Here is a 19,180-nt window from a genome sequence, read left to right as displayed (position 1 = left end):
GTCTAGGGCAAGCTGCTTCTTTGAGCAAGGATCCTCATGCAAACCTCTCCAGAAGAGTGGAGTGCTTCACCTGTGTTCCTCCTCTGCTCCAGGAATACCCAGCTAAGTCTCAGGCCTCCAGCTGTTCTTGTCTTTGGGCAGGGACCTGCATACCATTCCCTTCTGTCCAGGGTTTTAAGGCTGCACAGTGCTCTGCCATGCAGTGTGCGTACTGGCAAGAGCCTATTCTGTGCTTTCTCTCGGAGGGCTATGACCACTGTACGCCAATAGTTATAAGTTACCACACAGCTCTTCCAAAGCAAACGTGTATTTAGAGACAAAAGTGTACAGAGAAAATATAAAAAAGCAATCAAGAAGTCCTATAGAATATCAGGGTTGGAAGGAACCTCAGGAGGTCATCTAGTGCAACCCCCTGCTCAAAGTCAGACTAATCTCCAGGTAGATTTTTACCCCAGTTCCCTAAATGGTCCCCTCAAGGATTGAATTCACAACCCTGAGTTTAGCAGGCTAATACTCAAACCACTGAGCTATCCCTTGCCCCCTACACTTAAAGATATCAGAAATAGACCATCAGTCCAGGTAGGCCAAAATCTTTCTATACCTTAAACAAGGATTAGGGCCCCTGTATGCTAAAGCCAAGTCTCTTTAAACTCAGCCTTTATACCAAAGCTCTTGCTTTGTCTCCTAGTCTCCTGAAAACAGGTAAACCTTCCCTCCCTTTATTCCACAGGAGGACAAGCTTCAAAGCCAGCCTTGGGATTTTGACTTAATTACCCCCTAGTGATTCTAGGAGCACACAAATACACATCACGTGTATCAGTCCAAAGGGCTATGAATATTCTACAGCTCACACCAACTGGCACATCTTAATATAATGGTTTTTCGAGGTTTTCATGTTTTAAATATTGATTGCAATATGGTTCCCATCAAGACATTGCAGGAGGTTGTAATTCCTGTCACAGCATGCTCTTCTTTCCAGATATAAGCACTGAGCAATTGAGGAAAGTGCTGTCTGGCATGCATAAAGCTGTGATCATCTTCAAGAGAGGAGAGAGAATAATCTCATAAAGAGTTGGAGGGAGCTGATAGAAGCTGGACTGGGGGAAGGAAGGAAAGGCAAGCAAATAGATTTTGTAGTACTGAAGCTTGGGAAATCTGGCACATATGTAGGGAGTTTGAGAGGAAAGAGCAGCATTGCTGTCACCTAATTAGGTGGGTGAAATTAGAGAATGTCTGAGGAGGAGTGTCACTGAGGAGAGGGAAGGCAGGAAGCCCTTGGTCTTCCCCACCTTAAGCCCTCATCCCAACTTCCTTTCTCAATCACCGTGGACAACAGCACCATCCTGCCTGTCACTCAGGCCCATAACCTGGGCCTTATCTTCTACTCAGATTACTCTCTAGGTCCTCATGCCCAGGCTATGTCTAAATCTTGCCTATTCCTTCTGCATAACATCTCTAAGATTCAGCCTTTCCAAACCATCCACACAGCTAAAACTCTCATCCAGGCTCTCATCTCAGTTACTTCAACAGCCTTGTCTCTGTCTGTGACAAAACACAAGCTTGCCCTGCTCGTGCCCATTCAGAAAGTTGCTACAGAGATCATTCTCCTAGCCCATCTCTTTGACCATGTCCCTCCTCTCTTCGCAGCCCTTCGCTGGCTTCCCCATCTCTACTGCATTAAATGTAAGTTGCTTGTCTTCACTTTCCAAGCCCTCCACAGCTCCCCTCTCCTCCCGCCATCTATCAACCCTCAATCAGTAATGAGATGCCAGCCTCCAGCACCTATTTCTCACATTTTCAAGCGAGCACCTTTGTGCGTTCTCCCAGGCTCACCCTCACACTTGGGAGGAGCGCCCCATAAATATCCACAAACAGGGCCATCCAGAGGAGGAGGGGCAAGTGGGGCAATTTATATCCAGTAGTGTGGGAGGCTGATCAACATGTGCTGCAACCTCTTTGGAGCACTATGAAAGAGCCTTGCCATTGTTGAGTCTTGGGGTTTGTGGTCTGATTTAACTATTAGTGGGTGGCCAGAGGTGTACTGATGGAATTGCTTCACTCCAAATACCATAGCCAGAAGCTGTTTTTCCATTTGGGCTTACCCCTGTTCAGTCTCTGACAGGGCGTAAGTGATTGACTGCCACTGCAAAAGAGCTGCACCCAGGCCTTTCTCTCATGTATCACACTGGAGTATCAATTACTGTCTTGATTGGTATCATCTGTTACAGGATATCCAATGTTTTCTTTGAGGACCATCCCAGTCCCACTCAACAGACTGCCTTCTGAGCTCACATATGTGTTCCACTACTGCAGCCAGGTGTGGACAGAACTTGGACAGAAAATTTATCATTCTTTGAATTGCTATTACCCTGTCACATCTACTGGTGCTGCCTACTCTCTGACTGCTTTGCTCTTGTTGGGCTCTGTGTTCAGTCCCTCTGCTGGTGAGCTGACATCCAACGTATGTTGCCTCATGCTGTTTGAGCTGTGCTTTTTCTGAGTTGAGTTTTATGTTCTTGTCCCTGTATCGCTGAAGAAAAGCTTGTCGTTTTCTGTCATGGTCTCGTTCAACTTCTTTGTCACTGGTCCATTCCACTGACAATAAGACTATCATTTGTAAGTATTTTCACCCCAGGCAGTCCTTCCAGCACTTGGATGAATCTTCTCTGAAACACCTCTGGTGCTAGGCTTAAGCACATTGGCATGCACAGCCTTCTGCAGTGACCAAACAGAGTTTCACAGATTATCAGCGTGCTGGACTCTTTATCCAGGATTCTGTGTGATAAACAATTCCTCACATCACAGACTGGATAGTGACATCTTTTCAATACCCAGTTCAGTGGCTTTGGGTCTATGCAGATACATAATTTGCTTGACGGCTTCTTTACCACCAGCATGCTGCTTACCCAGGTTGTTCTGGCCTCGATGAGTGCTATGATATCCCTGCTTTGCAGAATTTTAAGCTCCCTAAGTGCTGGATTACACAGTGCCACTGGAATTTTCCTCCATAGTAAGCACACAGGTTCCACTGTGGGGTCTACTTCCAGTCATAGTTTTCCTTTGAGGCACTCATCACCTGTGAAAACGTCCCCATAACTTTTAAAATTGTCTCCTTTGTCCATGGGATTCCCCCTTTCGCTTCTTGCACTATAGCTATAAATTCTGATGATGTACCCTGATCAGATCCATGGCTTGTATGACTGTATTCCCCATGAAGGAACAGCCTGTTGTTTTTCAGGTTAGCTATTATGAGGTTAAGTTTTCCTATAGGCTGCATTATGCTTTCATTGTACATTATTGGACTGTGGATGCTCTTCGTAATGGGTGTGTTCGAGTCCAATTAACCCCAAGGATTCACACTGCAGAAGGCCCCAGGATCCAGTTCAAATAGCACAAGGTGTTTCCCTATTAACATTGTTGCATGCATGGAGGTTAATATTGGTCCTTGTTGCTTTCCTTTCCTGAGAGTCTGATCCTGACATGCTCTTGGAGAGAGTCAAGATGTCTGATGCGTCTTCCCCCTCTTGTACAAGTTTGACTGAATCTTCCCAAGACCTTCCTCTGCTCTTACACACTGTACTGAAATGGTTCAACTAGTCCTATTCCTTGCAATGTTGTCCTCGTGGGGGCACTTCTCTTTTCCCCATTAATATTATCTCTCACAGGAAATGCATCTTACTATGGATATGGAACCATGGCCACCTGCTCTCCTTTACTGTTGTCTCACAACATGTACTTCTGAAGGTGAGGCGCCTCCTAGGGCTTTCATCCTCTCTCTTGAGGCTTCCACTGCATGCCTCATGTCTAAGTGTTGTCTAATATCAGCTTGCCGTACCAGAGCAGCCACTCCTGCAGGTGGCGATCTCAAGCATGGCAGACTGTCCTGTCCCAAATTAGGGAGTCTGTTCAATCCCCAGATTGCACATAGCACTCAGCAGTAAAAGATGACTCTATACCATCCCTTCTGAATTGGTATTGAGCGAAAAACCTGTGTCACTGCACAGTTTCATTCTGCTTTTTATTTTTTATTTTTTGGAACAATAGTCCCCCAAGGCTGCTAGGACAGCTGTGTGGCTTTAGGCAGTGATGAGTTTCAGATTAGCACAGACCTCTCTTCCTTGTTCCCCAGTTAAGTAAAAGAGGAGCTTTATTTTCCTGTTGCTGTCGTCCTCCTGCATGGCTAGGTCTGTACACAGCTCTAACTCCTCCTTCTAAGTTTGTGCCTGCAAAATCCAGGCCTCGGGGAAGTTTCAAACTGAGTTCCATAACTCACTTGCCAGATGCTGCACTGCAGAGAACTCACCCACTGCCACCAGGCATCATTCACAAAGAAAGAAGCTGAATGCAGATTAAATTGAACAAGCAGAACATTATTAAACCCCTTGGACTTTTCTGACTATGTGGCTTGAGCTGCTTCCAGTCTAGTTCCCCATCTTCTCTGTTATCTTGCTATCTCATCACTAACAATCCCCCCATAAACACAGGCTCTCTGACTCCAATTCCACTGATAATATTACAAGGCTCAATTTTTAAAGATATTTGGTTGCCTAATTGGCTTAATAGTCTACATCTCATTTTCAAAATGATTTGGGCCCCAGATCCTCAAAGGTAACTGGCTTCTATTTATTTCATCTGATCAGTTGGCAGTGATCATTGTGCTCACTGTATGCAAAAATGACACCTCTCATCCCCCACAGATTTTCCTGAGAAACATCATTGTAATTTCATTTCTGGCATTTCATGGTGCAGAAAATTTTCTTTTTGTCAAAATGGCATGTGTTGCATCCTATGCAGCGTTGTTGTAACCATTTGTGTCACACTGATCTATTTGAATAGATGAATTCTCCTGTGGGCATGACATTTGTCAATTAAATCTCAGATAAGGACAACTCCTTTAATCAGTGTGCAAAATTAAAGTGGCTTCGGTGTGCAAAATTTTCAGATTTTATATGAAACGGTCAATTTTAGAAAATTTAAGCCTTCAACTGGAAAACCTGTTGGTAGGCTTCAAATCTGGATCCTAATGCTGCAATTGACTGAAGGTGTGAGTATATCCCTGCGTCCCTTTAGACCTCACTGGGGCTATGCAGACAGCATAGTTCTGCTCCTATGTAACAGTCATTTCTCATTCTCAAGATTGCTACATCTCTGCACCAGGAGTCCTCCTTTGTAGCATCCCACAAGATTCAATTTTTACCCTTCTGTTTTTCTCTAAGTACATTCTACATCTTCATCTTTAAGTCTACCTGAAACCTAAATCATCACTTTTGCGCTAATACCCAACTACCTATGATGGCTTTCATGATTCTTTCCTTTCTGTTCTCTGCTTGCCTTGATCAAGTAAATTTGTGGCTTCTCCAGTAAACATTTGAGAGATAGAATGTGCTATTTCTCTTTCCCAAAGGAACTCTCTCCTCAGGTCAAACCTTTCAGTTACCATCACTTGTCCTATGTTTGGAGTCATCCATGTATGATACTCACTGCCTTAATTCCAGTTTTGCTGAAATCAGAATGCAGGATTTAATTTCTCATCTTAACTATTGTAATTTATTCATCTAAGGCTTCCCCAGATCCTACTCCTCTCCAGGTAGCAGCATGTGCAGAATGTTGCTTCCCATGTCAAACTACTTCACTGGCTTCTCATTCATTTCCCAGATTGCCCTAATGTTTTTTTTAAAAGCTCTCTGTGAACTTGTTACAGCATCTGACAGACCTTTATTTCCCTAGCTCCTCCACCCATTAATGTAGTGGTCTCTTCTCTCTACCTCCGTGCAATCTTACCACTATGGTGAAAGACTATTTTCTCCTGCATCTTCTACTATCCAGAACCTTCTTACTGTGCCTCTCTGCTTCATTAATGATCAATTTAATCAAATTCCCAAACACTTGTCTTTATCAATACATGATAATTTCTCTCCCGTTTGTCACAGAACCATAACTGTACCATTTACTTGAACTAAAGATGTTTTGGGAGGACAATATCAAAATTCCACATGAGGATCTGGTCCAATACGTATTGTACAGGTAAGCTATGACAAACCATAGCAGGTGGAGTGGGGTAAAATTCAAACCTGGAATAATAGATACAGCTTCACTGCTCAAATAATACCACCATCCTACAACCCATGCCTATAAAAAACTTATATATCACTTTCTTCCCTTTATGTTATGAATTTTCTCCCCTCACTCAGTGTGCATGGATTTGTATCCTTAATTTTTCCCATTAATTTCATAGATACATACAATTTTCAATGTTCATAAAAAGCAGATTATGAAAAGTCTTGAATAAGCTCTGAAATCTGCTATGAGACTTTGTGCACATTCATATAATTAGTACTCAGTAAACAGCTGCAATTCAGATCCAAACTTATTAGTAACTAAAGTTATCACCAAGAATAAGAGTTTAATTCTCTAGCATCCTGTGACTGTGATGGCATATTGTAATGCAAAATTATAGTTATGAGAATATTTTTGCACAATTGTGTGAAGTAGCTCATTTAGGGTGACCAGACAGCAAGTGTGAAAAATCAGGACAGGGGTGAGGGGTAATAGGAGCCTATATAAGAAAAAGACCCAAAAATCAGAACTGTCCCTATAAAATCAGGACATCTGGTCACTCTAATCTCATTAAACTAAAATGGAGGACAAGTTTTGAGTACAGGGGGCCTGATACTGAGCTGGTGTAATCAGTGTAACTCCCATGACTTGACTGAAATTACACCCATTTACAGCAGCTGACTATGTGGCTCAGAATCTAATTAGTAAGAAGCTAAATGCAGTGTCAAATGCTTAACTATGACTAATCTTTGAAATTTTGCCTTTCTTATGGATTGATCGGTACCATTGAAGCTTCAGTCAACAATGAACATGTTTTAAATGTCAGATAAAATATTTAAATAATACATTTTAGAAGTTCTTATACTATGAAAGGTTATTTAAGTTTTAATGGGATTGAAATTGTTCCTGTGCACCATACTGATTATGGGCTACTGTAGTTTGTCTTTTGAAACACAAAAGGCTCGCTTGGTAATACTTCCTTTTATTTAAAAATAAAAATATAGTGCAGCTGACAAAATTACGATAATCAGATAGGGCAGCGGAGCTTAAAGCAACAATATGTTTAGCACACAGACGTGATATCTTTTGAAATCTATGCAGGGTCTTTTAGCTTGCAGCATTCCATTTCTGAATCCAGGGCTATCATAAAACAAAAGGTTTGCTCTTTCAACCTTGTACCAATTTTCATCGATATAAAAATCTTTGACCTCTCCAGCCCACTGGATCCACTTAGCCACATCTGATTAATGAATTGTATGAGATCTCATTGGTTCCAATCCCTAGGTCACTGAAATTGTCCAAACACAATTGAGAAGCAGGGAGAAATCTAATCAGTGGAGGGCAGGTATCATGGAATTCTCCTATCACATGTAGTTGAAATATAGGACCATGAGCCTACCTTCTAGTCTAGTTACATTGAGACTTTGTGGTCTCAGGTACAGAAGTCAATCTCAGTTGTAGATTTCCCCTTGGAGGTACTATAGGCAAACAACCCATTTTTCAGAGATCCACTTTGTGGATTGTATTCAAAACACTAAATATTAAGAGCCTCCACCATTCTAATGCTATAGGATTTACAGCATGGGCACCACTTGTTCCAATTTTTAGTTAGTGAATATTTTTGAGAGTTCCATTTTTTGTCCAGATTTGGGATCGGGAAAATTTTTGAAATCTTAAATTCTCATGGGATGAGAAAACTGTCTCCTGCCCAGCTCTAGCTGTGATTGTAAACCAGTTCTGTTTACCTTGATGGTCTCTGGTTCTACTGCCCACAAGGAACTGGAATGTGATCACCAACTCACTTCACTTTGGTCCCCAAGACACGTAACAGATAGTAAGTACATTTTGGTAACATTGGTGTGTTCACATTTTTTAATGTCTTCGCAATATGCTGGGTTATTCCTGAATTTACACCAAACTTTCGGGTAAAACTGTGTATACCTGACATTATGGGCCTGATAGGCCTCCCATAAGTAAACAGAAATAGTCCCACATTAACTTTAAATGGGAACTGGATTGGCCTCTAGATCTCCTCAAAGTCTCTGAGTAAATGATAGTAGCAAAGGCATGAGACTGTGCATGCTAGTGTGACTTTGCCAAGTGCCTCCCTGCCCCATAATCAACATAACCTACATTACAAAATGGCAGCACCACAGAGTGTTGCTGACGGTCCAGAAGAACTATTTAAAAATGATTTCAGGGTATAAAAATATAATTACACTTTTAATCCTATCATTTGTTCATGTGAATGATAGCACATACTTCCCTCCCCACACCTTTGAAAAGAACCCAGTGCGATTCATTTATGTTCCAGATTGAGTCTGTCACCTGTAACTTATACCGAAGTTAATTCTGTAATGGACAGATACTGAAATACACCTTTTGTTTGCCAAAAAATTGGCACACCAGTTTGAAACACAGGAGCCATTGAAAATGCAGTTGTACAGAGTATGACAATTCCAAGACCTTACTATAGTGACAAATTTTGCAGTATGAACATTTCAGTGGGGTTATTTCAGAATTACCCATGGGTGACAGAGCAGAATTTGGCCCATACATATTAAAATGCAGAGCAAGATCCAACTGGTAAGCATTAAGACATCTCAATATTTTGATGCTTTGCCAAATCTTTTGACATTTTCCCAACCCTTTTGTAAACATGACAACCCATTTTTAGGCTATGTAGGTTCTAGGTACAGCAAAGGTCTAGTTGACACGTTATGGTACACCTCTAACGTACTGCAATATAGGATTTTAATTTTAAATGAAATCTGTCCTTGAATGATGCCCAAAGTAATGTAGTGGTTTAGCTAAGAAGAATGTCACACTACCTGCAGAAGACACATCTGTAACTAGGGTGACCAGACAGCAAGTGTGAAAAGTCAGACATGGGGTGGGAGGTAATAGGTGCCTATATAAGACAAAGCCCCAAATAATGCCCCTATAAAATCGGGACATCTGATCACCCTATCTGTAACCATAGGCATATCAATCTCTGTGCTTCAGGTCCCCAGAGGAAAATCAATTCCTTTTTCCCCACCTGATGTCTGCTCAATGTGTGTGCTCTTTCGGGCAAGGGCTGTCTTCTAATGCAAGAGTACATAATGGAGCCCAGATCTCTGTGGGATGTCTAGGTGTTAGTATAATACATACAAGTCACCAAAAGTTTTGACTGCAGTGACAGAATCAATTTTGCAACCATATGTACAATAGCAAAAGAAGTGCCCAGCCATATCAGGTTAGTTAAAACACCTACTTATGGCTGCATTTTCCTCCACCCCTCCCCATTTTTCAAGCACAAGCACGTTTGCCTTCTTTGCACATGCCTCGTGATTAACTATCTGCAAAAGTAGCTCATACCCATTGTCATCTGCAAGGTTAAGGAGGAAACAGCCATCTCCATATTGCAAAGTCTGCTGAATTTGTGGGTGGATTTACTGCCAAGTGTTGCTGAGTCTATCCAATGTGACTACTGCTGTGGAGTGTTTGGGTTTACTTCATCAGTTTCCCATCACTAATGAAGCATTAATGTGTAGAATCATCTGAGTTCTCCTAATTGCTCTGTATCCCAGGGTAAATCAAAAGCTAAAGTATTTGTTCAGTCTGTATGAAGTTGGGAGAGATTAAAATGCTTTTCTATACATTATATAGAAGGTGAAAGTGTAGTGCTGGAGTATGACTGTTACCAGCCATGAGGTGACACATGTTTGAAGAAGGAATATGCTTATTTGAATATCGTCATAGTCAATAAGTTACATACCTATTCTCCTTCAGCATCTGCTCTCCTATTCAAAGGCAGCAGGGTCAGAGTGCAGATTTTGTCCCAATAAATCCAGGTTGATTCACGTACTACATTAACAGAGATAACTAAGAGAATTCAAAGCTTAAGGCCAGAAGAGACCATTGTGATCATTCTGATCTGACCTTCTGATAAGACTTCTCTGAATTAATTCCTATTTGAACTAAAATATAGCTTTGGGGCAGGAACGAAGACAATCTAGACATAAAAACATCAAGTGATGAAGACTCTACCACAACCCTCAGTAAGTTGTTCCAGGAGTTAATTACCTTCACTGCTGAACAATGCACACCTTATTTAGTGTCTGAATTTGGGTAGCATCAGCTTTCAGCCACTGTGTCTTTTTGTACCTTTGTCTACTAGATTCAGTGCATTACCTCTTTCTATCTTGAATTAGTTGCAACCAAAATAAGAAAAAATAGTTTGGGGTTCTGGTTTTAGCTTCTCCCTCTCCAGGATAGAACAAACACTACATGACAAGATGTGTAGTCACACTGATTAATGCACTGAAGATGCTTGGATATAATGGCTATGGGTGCTGGAGAGAATTTTAAAAATCTCCAAAAATGTATCCACATTGGTGCAATAGCCTTTGCAGGGAACCCTAAAGATTGACTAGGAAAGGCTGTGGCAGGTGTATTGACAGAACTTGGTGGACTAACTTGCACACTGGCTGCCTGAACTCTGCTATTCTTTAGGTATTGTCATTCAGTAGAAGACACATTTACTTTGAATTTTTTAAAAGTAATCAGCAGAGAGTTGTTAGAAGTTTTGGTACATGAAAAAGCAAATCTGATCTTGCCACATTGGAGTGAAATTCACCAATGTGCACAAGGATGCATTGGTCTTGTGTTGGCCTTAAGTTCCGCTTAGCCTCTGGAGCCAGATCAAAAGTCACTAGTCAATAAAACTAACTTCTGTTGACTCCAATGGGCTTTGCATCAGGCCCATGGTGCTTTGTTCCCTCTATGTGAATGAAATACATAAACCCTACAACATGTTCTGAATGCAATTTTAAGATACTTTTAATCACAAATGAACCCCTCCTTCCCCTGTGTAAACCCTTCAAGAATAAACACAAAGGAAGCATGTTGAGTTATGATTTCTGATATTTGGATTTTGTGTGTGTGTATTATCTATATTACCTTTAAAAACAGGTGCCTGTTTAACATATCCATTCATGCATTTGGTAGGTCTAAAAGTTACTCTGTTTTTGTTTACTACTGCCCTACTTCTCTCATTATCACTGAACAGCAGATTGAGTATGGTGAATGACAGACTATAATGCCCCTGAATAATATCCCAGAGCAGGAATCTTTCTATGTTTTATGAACTTAGATTGCATATGGTAATCTTGAGCTGCATTAGACAGGGATACCTTGCCTGTGATTATCTTGCAGTTCAGACTGATTTTAAAAATGACATGACATGGAAAATTCTATTGAAAGAAAGATTTGATAAATTCTATTCACTTACACACCTATAGCCATATTTGAAAGAAGAAGCATTTGGCTTACTGTAAGTCATGAGCTCAAGGTCAACTGCTTTATACCAGCATTGAGAAGTTAACCAAATGTTATAGTGAAAGAAGTATTTTAATGGGACTCCAACTAATCTAGGATTAAGCTCTATTGCATCATTTTAAAAGATGCATCTTTCACACACACAAAAAATGCATTGTATCATTGTTTTTTCTGATGGCCTATTCATCTTGCACCAAGTAAAACTTAAAATCAAAGAGGACACCTGTAGCTGTGTATAACAGCAAGTGAGGATATTCAAAAGCATTTATTTTTATTAAAAATGGCATTGGCATATGACAGATCTTATATTCTGCATATGCATAGGGTATAACGCATTTCCTGTTCACTCACTATCTCTAAACTCTAATGGAACTCTGTGCCACATGTGAGAGTTTATGGCAAAATATCTCTAGGGTCAGATTCAAATATCCTTACTGATGTTGAGTAGCGCTTTATACTGGAACTCATTGTGAATGTGGGTAGCTGAATCCTGACCACAGTGATTTTGATTTGCCCTCAAATAATCATCCTTTTCCTCTGAATATGTGGATTGTGGATGCCAGGCTGTCAGGGATTAATATGAAGAATTAGTCTAAATAAACTATCAATCTTTACACTTTTATTTTTTTTAAATTATTTAACTTTTATTACTGTTGCACCATTTATACAATTACATATAATTTCAATGCATCCATTGTACATTTTATTTTTCATTTATTTTCCAATGAGTGGTGTGTTGGTGTCTGTGACACAGAATGGAAGAGAAACTGGAACTGCAATGAACGCAGACTTTTTCATTTCCACTGACCAATAAACAGAACTACAGGTGCACCCAACCACAGACATGCATTAACTCTTCATGAAAAATCTAGGTAGGCTAAGTAGGATGAGAATGCTGTTTACTCCCAAAAATATTTGGAGAGGAAGAAGAATTGGAGGATTGGCCTTGAGAAAAATGTGGACAGCTAAGTGGGTTTTGTCTGAAAGTTGGCATTCATCCACTGCATAAAAAATATATCAAAATAAGAAAGGCTGTAAATAAAAAAAAAAACACCCACAGAAAATACTGCTTTCATAAAGATCTGATTGCCTTGGCACAAGCCTAGCGGGCAGAATCAAAAGCATCACTCCCAAACCCCATTACAAAACGAAAAAAATATTTTGATACATTGGTGGAGTGCATTTACAGCAGTTCAGATACAAAAGATGTGCTGTACTTTCAGACATCCATATTTTTCATTATTATTTTTAAATCCTGGCAGAAAGTATATTAGATATTTCCCCACAAAAATACTATTTGGATTCTTCCCCCCCTCCCTTGCTCCCTCCCAACTTGATGGGACATCCTTTTTTTTCCCCCTGGGCAATACATATTGTTATTTCAGATCTGAAACAAGTTAGTATAGCTGAAAAAATTAAAAAAAAAAAGACACAGGTTGTTTTAAGTGGTTAATTTCAACAGGCTGTCCAATTTAATCTTGCACTGCTATGGTTTGATCCGAATTAGTCGCTGGAACTTCAGAAGATTTCGCTTCCTCTGGTGGGGCTGCAGGCGCTGAAGCCTTGGGAGTAGAACTAGGTGCTTCTGTTGCTGCCGGGGTCTCCTTGGAAGAAGGTGCAGCCTCGCTGCTGCTAGGTTTTGAGTCTGAAGCTGGGGCCACATCACTTTTAGTTTCTTGCGCTGCAGGTGTTGTGGGAGCCTCAGTCTTTTTGGCTTCCCCTTCCTCTTTGCTCTTGTCATCTGCTTTACTAGTAGCTGTGGCTTCTGAAGGCTGGGAAACTTTTGCATCATTGCTGGGCTCAGAAGTTTTAGGTGCTTCACTACTGGCAGCAGGAGCAGCGGCTGAAGTCTGTTCCTCTTGCTTAGGTGCCAGTTGTTCATTGTTCTTCTGTGGCTCCACTTTTGCATCAACAATGGCCTCTGGCTTCTCTGGTTCAGATTTCTGGACTTCTTCCTGGCTCACGGCTTTTTCTTTTTCCCCTTCTTTGTCTTCTGTCTTATTGGCAGCAACCTGGGACTCTTTATCACCCTTCTCCTCCTTGTTGTTCTCCTTCACTTCTGCGGTCTCTGTGGTTTGCTGGGCATCCTCATTCTGTTTTGGAGTCTCCTCTTCCTCAGTAGCTGCTCCCTCAGCCTTCTTGTCCTTGTCTTTAGCTTTTTCATCATTCACATTGTATCCCTTCTTCTTCTTGCTAAGTTTGCCTCCCATGTTTGGAGTTCTGCAAAAAAAGAAAAAAGATTGTTAACAAAAACCTCCTCAAAGCTAAATTCCTTACTACTTCCCACACCAGCAGCTGGAAAGTTTGGGTGCTTGACTATTCCAGCAGAGCATGCAGTAACTTGATCACTGATTAGCTACTGAACACAGTGATCCACTAGCGTGCCAAACACCTATCAGGGCACTACCTGCCCTACCCCAGAGGACCTGCAATACTTGGGCCACCGGATCCTTAAATCATCACCCCATGAAGTCAAGAAGAATCAGCTGCTAGTGCTATTTACTCCTCCACTTTCCAATTTCTGTCAGGAGGAACTGAAAAGGGAGGAAGAGTCTCGGAAAGGTATTCAAGGGGAATAAAAGAAGAAGAGCTCAGGAGTACCATTCAAGTTAGACAAATACTAAATTTGAATCCTTACAAAGCCTAACTGCTATATCCATCTCTGCTAGCACAAAAATCCACTATTACTCAGTCTCTAACAAAACTTGCTATGGATTTACTAGAATAACAGTGGTCACTGCTTCTCAGTGATTGAAATGAATCCATCACATACAAGCAACTTGACAGCACTGATCCATACTGTGGCTGCTTGGTGTAACAAAAAACACAAACAAGCAGTGCATGTTCAGTAACCAGATTTCAAATGTTAATAACTCGGCTATTTATATTTTGATCCAGAGCTGAGACCACAGGCCAAGTTTTAGCCTAGAAAGATTTTTTTTTTTTACAGCCAACCTATAAACTGATTCAAACTGTTTTAGAATGAAAGTGCTGAGCCAACTAACAGTGACACTGAACGGATTTATGTTTTCCCCAACATAAAAGACTGCATATACTTCACAACAATGTCCCATGACTTACAGAGTTCATTCCCACTAAGAAGGCAGCTTGCCCAGTGGGTGTGGATGCACAGAGGACAAAAATGTGCACACAAATTCAAGTTTGATTAAGTGGACATGCCCACTACATTCAAAATTAGAATGGAATCAAGAAGCAGGAAGGACTTTGGAATAAGGACTGAGCTGGCTTATTGTGCAACTTATCCTGTTGTTCCTTCATATTGCAGCACATATGGTATGTAAGAATCTCCCACTGTTTTAATTCTGTCACATAAGGAACCTTATGAGCTGCAATACTTGGGCACAGCAGGTTGAGTTAAGAAACAGCAACGCTGACAACCTGAAATACAGCAAGGCTATTACCGCTCTTCTGATAGAGAGACAAACCCAATGTGGGGATTTTTTACATGCAGGTTTATATGTAGTACACAATGTAATATAACATTTTAAACAGGTTAAATAGATTATATCTCTTTCTTACAGCCTCTCACCAAGATTTTTAAATGTACTAGTGATTAGATCCCCAACCTGAGTCACCGTAAAGAGATCCAGTTTTCAGAACCCCCAAGTCCCTGCCCTTAGTCAGGCCCCTTTAAAATATGCCTCAAACTGGACATGCAAAAATGAAGGCACCCAACATCACTTGTCATTTCTGAAAATCTTGGCTTCTGTCAATAGGTGTCTACATCTGTGTTTGATGTGAGGATTTATATCTTCTTGGTAAGGAGAAAAGACTCAAGTCTTAGCTAACAAGATCTTTAATCCTGAACTGTACATTGAAACACAAATTTGGTCTGGTTAAAACAAAGGAGAGATTGAAAGGTGATGTCATTATTAATGGGCCCCAACTTGAAAATCTACTCTCTGTCTTAAAAATATTTACTCACTATTGTTACCAGTAGTACTACTGTTGCAACCTGGAGATCATCATAAATGAAAGATTAGAGCGGGGAAATTCTCTCTTTCAGTTTTATATTTAGAAGACAGCGAAATGTACTGTCAAATACATGTTCCATTTCAGAGCTTCCTCTGTAGAGTCAAATTACTAAGTTTCCCTTGTTTGGGTGGTTCTTTCACACAGCTATAGGGGAGAAAAAAAATATATGAATTTTTTTGTATTTTTACATTCACAATTATTAGGGAAAATCAGGGGCAGATATAATATCAGGAATTACTCTTAAGCCATTTTTAAAAAGTTACTAGCTTTCCAGTTGATTACGTCCCTTTAACATCTTGGTCTTCCTGAAATTCCTTTTGCAAAAATCTAATTTAATTTGCACCACCTATACTCTTAATCCATTCCATCCTTCTGCATGGTGACCAAGATATCCATCATACACTCAAGTCATTCATAGACTCATAGACTCTAGGACTGGAAGGGACCTCAAGAGGTCATCGAGTCCAGTCCCCTGACCTCATAGCAGGACCAAATACTGTCTAGACCATCCCGGATAGACATTTATCTAACCTACTCTTAAATATCTCCAGAGATGGAGATTCCACAACCTCCCTAGGCAGTCTACTCCAGTGTTTAACTACCCTGTCAGTTAGGAACTTTTTCCTAATGTCCAACCTAAACCTCCCTTGCTGCAGCTTAAGCCCATTGCTTCTTGTTCTATCATTGGAGGCTAAGGTGAACAAGTTTTCTCCCTCCTCCTTATGACACCCTTTTAGATACCTGAAAACTGCTATCATGTCCCCTCTCAGTCTTCTCTTTTCCAAACTAAACAAACCCAATTCCTTCAGCCTTCCTTCATAGGTCATGTTCTCAAGACCTTTAATCATTCTTGTTGCTCTTCTCTGGACCCTCTCCAATTTCTCCACATCTTTCTTGAAATGCGGCGCCCAGAACTGGACACAATACTCCAGTTGAGGCCTAACCAGCGCAGAGTAGAGCGAAAGAATGACTTCTTGTGTCTTGCTCACAACATACCTGTTAATGTATCCCAGAATCACATTTGCTTTTTTTGCAACAGCATCACACTGTTGACTCATATTTAGCTTGTGGTCCACTATAACCCCTAGATCCCTTTCTGCCGTACTCCTTCCTAGACAGCCTCTTCCTATTCTGTATGTGTGAAACTGATTTTTCCTTCCTAAGTGGAGCACTTTGCATTTGTCTTTGTTAAACTTCACGCTGTTTACCTCAGACCATTTCTCCAATTTGTCCAGATCATTTTGAATTCTGCCCGTGTCCTCCAAAGCACCATCTGGTAACATTCTACCCATTTCCTATCAGATTTTGAAATGCAAACCCCATTAATTAGTACATTACTTGACAAGTAGCACTGATGTGCCATTTCAATCCTCATTTCTTTAGATTAGCATATTACCACTGATCTCGATGGAGGACCATTCGTTTTCAGCAGCCTGGACAAGGGACCTTTCTTCTGAGAGGTAGATTTCCTGCTGTTGTAACAACAAGGTATATGCACAGTCTAACAGTGGCTCCCCTGTATATGTTCAGCTGAAATCGGAAATTATGATCGACAGTGACCTTTCAGGTCTCAAGCCTCAAACAGGAGAGTAATCACAAGGAAACTATTTATGTGAGTAATGGGGAAATGTGGAGTCCCACAACAGTCATGTATCTTAAGAGCCTTATGCTGAGAAGTAATATGCTATTCCCAAAGAGATTGAAAGGTGAACCACTGTAAAAGGATTCTAACCCTAGGTGAACAATACTGGAGGATTCTAAGGACTACTTTTGTTGAAGGAAATTAAACCTCTTAGTTATTTAAAAAATAATTGAAAAAAAAAAGGCCAAGGACTTTGTTTGCTATCTGATAACATCATGGCCTCTCCAATTCTCACTACTTATTAGTCTAGTCCATCGATTTCAGCTCCAGCACTTCTTATAGAAACAAAAGGCAGTTTACATGTTTGTACAACTGGGGAGCTTCAGAGGGTTTTTGCAATTCAGCAGGAACAGAGATTTATACCAGAGCTGTGTGCACTTCCAGATTTCCAATCCCTAACTAAGCCTCTATTTGTTTTCCAGTACTAGTGTCCAAATACCATGAGCCTAATTTCATTTTCTGCACCTTCTGTATTTTTCCAGATTTTACTATAGCATGTTTTGCAATTTGCCAACCTTACTTTTTTAATACAAATTATTGTGCTCTGAATACTGCTAGTCACAAAATGCTTTAGGGTAGAGGTCCTTCAAGAAGCAGAAATACATGCTTAAAAGATAAATGCATGCTCAAGAACCTATGAAATAGATTTTATTTGTTCTGATGTATTTTCTGTGTGGTTCCTATGCCCCAGATTTACCTGCAGCCAATCGGTATTATGCATTAGGACAGAAATGCGGGGGAATGATGTATAAACTATTTTCAGATCTATTTATAGATGCTTAGAGCATAAAATGGACTGCTACTTTCCAGCCTTGAGAATAAGCTAACCGAAGCAGATAAGGGTTTTTTTTTAAAAAGACAGATCACTCTGGAATTTGTAGGCCAGCTTATTAGACAGCTGTTTCCTTAGCTAGGAGGCATTGCTACCAGTCATGCAGTAACAGTCATTTACTTAACTGAAAGTGCTGCATGAAGATAACTCATCCTCTCAGTAAGTTTTCCAGTTGCCTTGTTTCTATTCATTTTATAACCAAAGAGACTGTTGCTTTTCCTTTCCTGGCTTATCAGGCTATAACACAAAATGAGGACATAGGAACCATCAGTGCTACCATGGAGGTGTATTTATGCTGTAGGTAAAGATGGGATTTGATGTTCTTCTCCGCAACCCATCCTACCTTCCGCTCAATTACTCTTTCTCTCAATGCACCAAGTCCCCTCTCGCTTTCTATCTCTGATTTCCTCCTCCAGAAGTGGGTCTTTATTTCTGTTACCATTGTCTGAAGTAGGTGCTATTATCCCCAGAACCCTTACCACCAGTTCTAGCCATGCTTCAAAGAAGGATCTCAGTATAGTGTAAAGAATCCTGTGGTACATCAGACACAAAAGGCTCCGGCTGCACATAACTAAACAGAATATTAAAAAAATGTGTAGAGCAGGAACCAGAGCAGAAGAAAATTAGCAAACAGAATTCAAGACTGGTCTGTTGGTAAAAGACTACAGCAGAGCCCATGATGTCTGGTGCCATGTAACCATGTGTCTAATGTATATACAAGGCTTCCTCTTGAGATCATTCCCATACAGTATTGTACTATAGAAGGGTCAAATACTAGCTTTAATATCCACATTTGGGTCAATTAAAACCAAAGGCAAAAAATATTCCTTAAATATACCCTTAAATTTAATGACAACATCTAAAATCTTAAATTTACTGACAACATCCCAAAGTCTGCTTTATTTTTGACCACCACACAGAGTCCCTTCTGGTATGAGAGAGAAAAGGAGGAGAAAAGACTCATTTATGGAAATAATGCTGGTTTTAGACGGTCTCATTATCAGAGCCAGGAGCAAAAGGCAGCCCTTTGCATTGGTATTGTTTTCATGTTTAGGTAAAGAAAATGGTGTATGTTCAGAGACACATTCATAGCTTCCATTGACCTAAGTGGGAGCTGTGAGTGCTCAGCATTGCTAAAAGTCTGGCCACTTACTGCAATTCCTAATGAGAGTTTGAGTGCCTAAATTTAGGCAACCAGGTTCAAAAATCTAGGCCCAACTGACTATGCTGAAAAATGTGCCACATGACATTCTGGAAAGAAAAACAATCTATTCTAAAGAATAATCTATTAGAGCATGTTGACTCAAGGATCAAAGCCACCCCAAATGAAA

At 40.5% G+C, this 19,180-nt stretch overlaps 1 protein-coding gene across 3 annotated transcripts in view; it reads right to left on the bottom strand.

Moving 5' to 3' along the window:
* Positions 1–11,976: 11,976 nt before the first annotated feature.
* The window catches only part of BASP1 (brain abundant membrane attached signal protein 1), a 77,268-nt gene continuing 70,064 nt past the window's right edge, over positions 11,977–19,180 (bottom strand). For all 3 annotated transcript variants that reach the window (XM_050937578.1, XM_050937577.1, XM_050937576.1), the window contains exon 2: positions 11,977–13,599. In XM_050937578.1, coding sequence (XP_050793535.1) covers positions 12,852–13,589 — 738 coding nt within the window. In that variant the 5' untranslated portion in view covers positions 13,590–13,599 and the 3' untranslated portion in view covers positions 11,977–12,851. The remainder of the gene's footprint in view (positions 13,600–19,180) is intronic.

This window comes from Gopherus flavomarginatus, chromosome 2 (assembly GCF_025201925.1).
Source record: "Gopherus flavomarginatus isolate rGopFla2 chromosome 2, rGopFla2.mat.asm, whole genome shotgun sequence".
NCBI classification, from domain to species: Eukaryota; Metazoa; Chordata; order Testudines; family Testudinidae; genus Gopherus; species Gopherus flavomarginatus.
This window is presented reverse-complemented; position numbering and strand designations above follow the sequence as displayed.